At 37.9% G+C, this 8,783-nt stretch overlaps 1 protein-coding gene across 2 annotated transcripts; it reads right to left on the bottom strand.

Moving 5' to 3' along the window:
• Positions 1-526: 526 nt before the first annotated feature.
• OSR2 (odd-skipped related transciption factor 2) lies at positions 527-8,530 on the bottom strand. Of its 2 annotated transcripts, none has more exons than XM_069957354.1 (4): positions 8,253-8,530; positions 3,153-3,899; positions 2,106-2,205; positions 527-990 (listed from the first exon to the last, which is right to left on the bottom strand). In XM_069957354.1, exons 2-4 carry the CDS (start codon positions 3,806-3,808, stop codon positions 808-810), a joined length of 939 nt encoding a protein of 312 aa, XP_069813455.1. In that variant the 5' UTR covers positions 3,809-3,899; positions 8,253-8,530; the 3' UTR covers positions 527-807. The 2 variants fall into 2 exon arrangements, with proteins under 2 accessions (XP_069813455.1, XP_069813456.1); XM_069957355.1 differs by having other exon boundaries at positions 527-908; positions 8,253-8,526.
• Positions 8,531-8,783: the final 253 nt, after the last annotated feature.

The raw sequence follows: 8,783 nt of genomic DNA on the forward strand, positions 1-8,783 counted from the left end.
AAGTCTCAGCATGTCAATGGAGGTTACACTCCGTATATGATTAGATTTTATGTTGTGCGACTTTTTTTTTGTGATAAACTGACACATCCATGTCACAACACAACTACAAGTCCCAGCAGGTCTCTGGAGGTTACACTCTGTATATGATTTGGTTTAAATTAATTTTAACATATAAATTGTATGTTGTGCGATTTATTTTTCTCTGATAAACTGACACATCCATGTCCAAACACAACTACAAATCCCAGCAGGTCTCTGGAGGTTACACTCTGTATATGATTTGGTTTAACGATGTAAACTTAAATTTTTACATTGAAATGTTGTGCGACTTTTTTTTTTTTTTTTTGTGTCACAAACTGACACATCCGTGTCCCAAAAAGATCCCAGTCAGATCCGTTTCCAGACACTATTCTACTATGAAAACCAATAAAAGTAACAATCAATAAACATGATTCAAAATATATATATATATATATATATATATATATATATATATATATAAAAAAAAAAAAACATTAGATTTTTTTATTTTTGAAATACACTTTAATGGTATTTTCTCCAGAGCAAAAAAAAAAAAAATCTTCCCACTGTGCATCAATACTTGACAATATTAATAATAAAAAAAATAAACCATATTTACACAGCTCTAAAATGAGCTTTGTATCTGTACAAGAGGTGGAGGCAGGCTGGGCGGATGGAGAGTGCACAGTCCAGTCCATAATGTCCAAGCAATCTCTCCTCCCCTAGGCTGGGGGCTGGGGTGCAGGGCTGGGGGGTGGGCAGGTAGTTGGGGGGTGGCTGCCCCCTCTAGTAGTCCTGTCTGGGGCTGTGGGTTAGGCTGTGTCTCCGAAGGTCGCAGTTTCTCCTGAATACTTTCCCGCACTGCTCACAATTGTAGGGCTTGATGTCTGTATGGGTAAGAAGGTGAGTTTTCAGGTTACTTCTTTGATTAAATGTTCTTCCACATGTGGGGCATTTGTGGGGTGATTCCTGTTCAGATTTGAAGCAAGCAAAGGATTAATCCTTCACACCATCTCTCCTTGTCTGATGATGTTCCTAGAATTTCTAGAGTGTCAGTCAGAGGGTGCAACACCCAACTAGGCCCTGGACTATAGGACTATAGGGCAGTACATGAGAGAGACTTCAGGGCCAGTAGGCTAATCAATAAGTAATTCATGAAAATCAATAATTATAGATGTAAGAAGCAGAGGCCCCAGTGTAAGATCTGCTATGTACCATGGGGCTTTTATTAGCAAGGGGTATTTAGGTACCAGCTGGGTCCCTGAACCCATGAACAGGGTAAATATTACACAACCTCAGAGGTAAGGGTGGGACAATATTCCATGGTTGAATATCTGCCATATATTATATAGTTGTATTGAACTTAGAAGGAGCTGGGAATAAATAACTCACATATATTATAATATATATAATAGATAGATAGATAGATAGATAACAATATATTATAATATATATTAGTTATTTATTCCCAGCTCCTTCTAAGTTCAATACAACTATATAATACTGTATATGGCAGAGTAAACCAGACTGTGGTGGGAGAAGGATGGACGAGTCAATTATTAATCTATCTATCTATCTATCTATCTATCTATCTATCTATGGTATATAGATATATATGGTATATAGATATATAGATATATTTTCATCATTTATTTTTAGTTTTAAGTGGATTATTTATATGTTATATTCATATGCATATGCTCTACGTCTTATATTAAATAGAGAGTATTGTAGGGATGAAGGATGAATAGTAAATGTTCAGATATTCCTCAACAGCAAGTATATTTTAATTTTATTTATTTACTTATTAATTTACTGAATTTTTTTTTGTGTGTATATATATATATATATATATATATATATATATATATATATATATATATTTTTATTATTAATTTATTTTAAGCAAATTGGAAATAATAGGCATATTAACAATCTTGTACACTAGTGGTAGATTACAACTGATATAAACCTATTCCCTGGGTTGATATTATTTTCCATAGAAATATAGTGTTAATATGTAATATAAAAAAGTCTTATATCTGATGGGCTGCTATGGGTTGTAAATCATAGAATAATCGTACCTGCATGTGTAAGGTTTTGTGCACTGCCAGGGTCCTGGACTGACAGAATCCCTTTCCACACTCTTGACACTTGAAAGGTTTTTCTTTGGAATGAATATATCTGATGGAAAAAGAGAGAGAGAGAAAAATCAATGGTGAAATCTGTGTTTAATCACTATGAGCCCAGGCAGCAGCAGCCACAACAGAGGGCTCCCCAGATAGGACTGTGTGCAATGCTGAGCTGGACTCACAGAGTGGGTCATCTGAAAGCAGATCAGGGATCCTGATCAAAGACTGATCATAATGCAGGAGTGTGACAGGCAAACAGAATACATTGTCCTAATACTATCTGCAGGAGAACAGCGACCTTCACACAAGGCCTTATCTCAATAGCTCCTGTAAATACATTCTCAGTGTGAGGTTACTGCAACAATTTCACTTCACCTGAGTAATAAACCTGCACAGATCAGCCTGGTACATGGACTATTTACTCAGCCCTGGTTAATTGGGATTTACCACCCCAATGATGCCCACGTCATATGTCATATTTCACCATGGGGAAGTGACTTTTTCTGGCATGAGAGGAACAAGAACTAATGCATGATGTTGGAAGAAGGAAAAGAGATTGAGGCAGAATGTAGATTTCATCCATAAAGGACTGTAGCTTGTAGATAATTTATAGAAGAATGACACAATATCCCTAATCTGTCATAATGAGCAGTCTAAAAAATCTGGGTTTCCCATAAACAACCTTTAGCCTATATAACTGTAGTGAATATACAGTGTCGGGCTGGGGTATCTGGGGCCCACCAGAGGAAATGATCCTGGGGCCCACCAATGAAGAATCAGTGAGAAACGACATGTCAGTCAGTGTTTCGTCAGGTTCCAAAGCTGGGGGCCCACCGGAGGATTCTCCGGTACTCCGGTGGGCCAGTCCGGCACTGTGAATATATGTAACTGAGATCCCTATACAATCACATCCTATTCTACACCTGGTAACTGGTGGGATATTAAATATTGCTGATCAATCATTTTATATAACATACTATCTTAATCCATCAACAGTACCTGTGGTCTCTTAAATGGTCCTGTCTCCTAAAGGCCTTGTGGCAGATGTCACAGGTGTAGGGTCGCTCATCTGTGTGGGTTCTTTCATGGATGAGTAAGTTGTAGGACTTGGTAAAGTGTCTTCCACAAAACTTGCAAATAAATTCTTTTTTCGTTTTAGAGGGTAACCTCCCTCTGGAAGGTTTCCGGTCTGGAGACAATTTGCTGATCTCTGATATAGGACTACCCAACCCTGGGCTTAGTTTGGCAAGGTCACCTATCTTTGGTGGGTCCTCTTGGGTTGCAGCAATGGCCAAATTGGCAAAGTCAAACCTAGGCCTGTCTTTGTGCAAGGCTGGGATCACATGGGCTATGGTGCCCTGTTTGGGGTGAAAGAGATGAGTAGCAAAGGGTAAAGCAGGGAAAGAAAATCTGGCATCCATCAAGCCTTGAGCAGCTGCCATCTCAGTGATGGTGGACCTTGTGATCCCATGTACATTTGGATAGCCCAAAGTCCAGTGATTCATATGCATGGTCTGTACTGCACTTAGTCCATAGAGTCCCTGAAGATGGTCCACAGCTGCTGGGAAGGTATTGACTGCTTGGAGGAAGGAGTAGTTGGTAAGTTGTAGGGAAGGGTGCAGAGGGATCGGAGCTGGCAGGGCCTTGCTACCCATCTTCCAAACTCTTCCAAATCACAGAACCCAGCACCTTGTACTGTGGATTGTAGCCGCTCCAGAGTAAGGATGCTCACGCCACACCGAGTTTCTAAGGAAGAAGAGGGGGGAAAAAAAGAGGGGAAAAGTAGATTTATTCACAATGTGTATTTCATTTCCTCACATATTTTTAAACCAAAGTGATTCAAGACGTGGGAAGAATTCATTTGGCTGCGTTATTGTAGAGAGAGCCCTGGTCTCCAGAACAATGTTTTCCAAAGGACTTCACCTCTCCTAATGAGAACCAAAAGGATGAAACAGCCTGAAATGAAGAGCTCTGGGCGGCTGTGCCAGAGAACTGAGAGATTATTTGTAGGGGGAAGTCTATAAACCCGCCACTACACTGTATGGACACCAGGCCTAGGCGAGATGTGGCTTCACCAGCTAGTCCTATCTGATCCACAGCTGGGACCTGACACCTGGCTTACCACTGCTGCGACAATTAAGAATTTATCATTTGTAAAATTAGAACTAGTATTAGCGTAAAATACAACACAAACTCCTATTGAGAGCTTGAAACCTACCCTGAGCCTATGAAGGGTGTATATACATCATAGTACTCACATTGGAAGAAGCTGCACATTAGTATTTGTAGGATTCTATGACAACTTGCTGGAAGTTCTGGTTGCCAATGGGTTAAAATAAAGTCAGAAGTAAGGAAAGGGAGGATCTTAGATGAAAGGAGTGTAGATGAAGCCCACCTATTTATCTTCATCCAACAACAACTCATTCATCAAGGTAATTGGGGGAGAGAAAGGACACACTTTCCTCCAGCACTGCAGGTTCTAAATAAATCCACTTTACAGCAGATCCCTTCCAGATGGTCCTAGAATAGAAAGCCACACAGGAGGGAGACTGACACTGCTGCATCTGCCCAGCTGTCAATGAGCAGGGAGACTGCACCCCACATGCACCCCAGGGATCAGCCAGAAATCTACATCTAGTAACACAGGATCACTAGGGGAGACCAGCTCCACTTACTCCAGGACTAGTACAGCTCCTATCATTCACTAGCTACATAACACTGAAAGCTGCTGAGATTTGTAGTCCCAGCAGGGGTCTCGACAGAATTAGATGCAAGTGGATAGGTAGACGGATACATATAGATAGACAGATAGATAGATAGATAGATAGATAGATAGATAGATAGATAGATAGATAGGAGATAGATAGATAGATAGATAAACAGACAGACAGACAGACAGATATCTAGATAATAGATAGATAGATAGATAGATAGATAGATACATACATACATACATGATAGATAATTTTCTGTATTTTAGTATTATGCACTTCACCATAACCTACTGAAATATTATATCCTCTATCACATGCATGAAATATAGAATTGTAAATTTTACACGACTACGCCGAGCTATTAGGTGTAGTCAGTATATTCCTATAAGTGCACAGCAGTGATACAACACGGTCTGCTTGTCCCTGTACCTATGCTAAACCTATGCTGTACCTATGCTGTATCCTGTACCTATGCTAAACCTATGCTATATCTATGCTAAACCTATGCTGTACCTGTGCTCTACCTATGCTATACCTATGCTATACCTATGCTGTACCTGTGCTCTACCTATGCTATACCTATGCTATACCTATGCTGTACATGTGCTATACCTATGCTGTATGCTGTATATCCATCTAGGTGCACGTTACATATTACATGCTACATCACGATGATCAGTGTTTGAGCTTTTTATAGTGATGGAGGATTTATATTTATTTGATCAACTTTTTATAATTTGTGCTTGCTTCCCTATATCCCAATATGTTTGCACTAAATATTAGCAGATATCTACACGTATATATTTTATTATTCTTATTGTAAAGGACAGACTACATGTATTAATGGGATGGTAACAATTGGTCGTGGTGACAACATTGATCGGCTTCAACATGATATTCCTACAGCATGGTGCCTAGTAGCTCTCAGGTAATAGAAGAGACACGTATAATCCATGGAGAAAGGGATACAGTAGTCCTCGACTTTATTATATGAAATTCTGCAGGGATCTTACAGGAAAATAATATGTACACGATACAGACCTCATACAACCCACTAGTATTTTACCTCTTTATTTATACTGTGAGATTCCAATATAAAATTATTAACTCACACAGATGTTCACCAATTATTTATATCCTTTACATATTATATATATATATATACACACACACACGTATTATAATACATTATATACATTATATATACACATACATGATCATACATTATATATACATGATCATACATGGTAATACATTATATATATATATATATATATATATATATATATATATATATATATATATATATATAGACATGCATGATAATACTATATATATATATATATATATATATATATATATATTATATATATATATATATATATATATATATATATATACATACATACATGATTATACATGACAATACATTTTATATACAAATGCATGATCATGAATTCTGGTTCCACAAGTGTTTGCCCTATACTTATAGAACACATCATGATATATGCAAGGAGTTATTTATACAATTTACACATTAAAAAGGTTCAGATTTTTAAATGTAACTATTGGATATATATGCAGGAATTAATATGAAAAGAGAAGCCCCAGCCTTTCCTTTCTATGTTTTCTCCATGTATGATTGGTCTCTGGCCTTGTAGTCAATAATCGCAATTTATTACGCACATTGAAAAAGAACACAACCAACCAAACAACAACAAAAAGCGGTATGAATGGATATAATGTCAGGTATCAGGCTGTAGATGGTGAATAGAGAGAGTATGTGAGAAGGACAGGACACCTGAACAGATGAAAGAATTACTATCAGCCAATATAGATGATTAGTGACACATTGTAATCTCCTGGGGTGTAATGTATACTAGGAGAATTCAGGACAAGGACAGATATATATATATATAATATATATATATATATATATATATATATATAGATAGATAGATAGATACACACACACACACACACACACAAGTAATCATCTAATATATAGTGATTTATACAGATGTAGCAGAGCGCATTTTTGTATTTCCATAACTGATAGCAGAACCACAATTGTCTATCTATCTATCTCCTATCTATCTATCTATCTATCTATCTATCTATCTATCTATCTATCTGTCTCCTATCTATCTCCTATCTATCTCCTATCTATCTATCTATCTATCTATCTCCTATCTATCTATCTATCTCCTAATCTATCTATCTATCTTTTATCTACCTATCTATCTATCTATCTCCTATCTATCTATCTATCTATCTATCTATCTATCTCCTATCTATCTATCTATCTATCTATCTATCTCCTATCTATCTATCTATCTGTCTATCTATCTATCTATCTATCTTTTATCTATCTATCTCCTATCTATCTATCTATCTATCTATCTATCTATCTATCTATCTATCTATCTATCTATCTATTCTCTCTCTCTCTATCCACCCACCCTTTTAATATGTATATAATATAATGTTTCTGTATTTCTATATATTAGTTTATCGATATGGATCTGATATTTATTTATTACCTATACACAATATTTTTATTAAATTACTAAATTATTAAATTAAATCTCTATCTATCTATCTATCTATCTATCTATCTATCTATCTATCTATCTATCTATCTATCTATCTCCTAATACATGTCCAGGTAATCACACCCTATTATTTGCACCTTTTATGCTATTATAGTACATGCCCCGTTCTTTCTATATGTGTGTCCCTTTCTGTCCAGGTTCCTTCCGCCACCATTTGCTGCCCACACCTTGCTGCTCTCCAGCCCTTATTTCAGGTGATTGGTAATAAGCAGGTACTAATAAGCAAATGTCGCACATCGTCCCCTGCCCCTAACACTCTTTCTCTCAGTAATGTAAAATTTCTCCTTGTCATTACCATAGTAATAATTAACATTTTCCTTGTTGGAGTCATTTATTGGTTGTTGCACACCTTTTATAGTAATGTTCTCCAACCTGTTGCACTACAGCTCTCAGCATGCTGTGTTTTGCAATAGCTGGAAATCTACAGGTTGGGGATGACTGTTCTGTGAGCTGAGTGTTCTGCTGTGTGGCTGGTTCTGTGCAGGGTGCTGGGCAGTGCATGTACCTTGTATGCAGTGATCCCCAGTCATGTCATGCATGTATCTATCTATCTATCTATCTATCTATCTATCTATCTATCTATCTATCTATCTATCTATCTATCTATCTATCTATCTATCTATCTATCTATCTATCTATCTATCTATCTATCTATCTATCTATCTATCTATCTATCTATCTATCTATCTATCTATCTATCTATCTATCTATCTATCTATCTATCTATCTATCTATCTATCCCTTCCTCCCACACAAGTTCCATCACTTACCTAGCACAGCTCTCTGCTCCCAGGGACCACAAGCTCCACAATAGATCCCAGCTGTCTTTGCATTAGATCCACACAAATGTCCACCATGTAAAGTCAGCAGCGCCAGTCCATGCCTGCCCCAGGAGCAGCAGGAGTCATCGTGCAGCAGTGCCTGTGGGTGCTAGTGCAGTGATCAGTGCTGCCGTCCCCACTCCTTGCTGATCCCCCTCTCCACTCTTCCTCGCTTTCACTCTTGCTAAGTTTGGTGCAAGTGTGAGATCAGCCTCTCAGATCCATCACATTTCAGCCCTGGAGTCGCTTGGACTTGTAGCCCCGCCCTCCAGCTGCAAACATCTCCCTTCTGGCCACGCCCACTCATGGAACGCTCTCAGTTGTAACATTCTATGCCACTCCCATTCATGGAACGTTAGAAGTTGTAAAACTCTATCCCCGCCCTCGGGCTACCGCTGGCCACGCCCCCACAACTCTTCAGCTTGTCTAATGGCTCGCTGTGTTTACTTCTGTTTGGATAGCAACTAACCCTTAAAGGGA

The sequence above is a fragment of the Dendropsophus ebraccatus genome, chromosome 2, assembly GCF_027789765.1.
Source record: "Dendropsophus ebraccatus isolate aDenEbr1 chromosome 2, aDenEbr1.pat, whole genome shotgun sequence".
Lineage (NCBI taxonomy): Eukaryota > Metazoa > Chordata > Amphibia > Anura > Hylidae > Dendropsophus > Dendropsophus ebraccatus.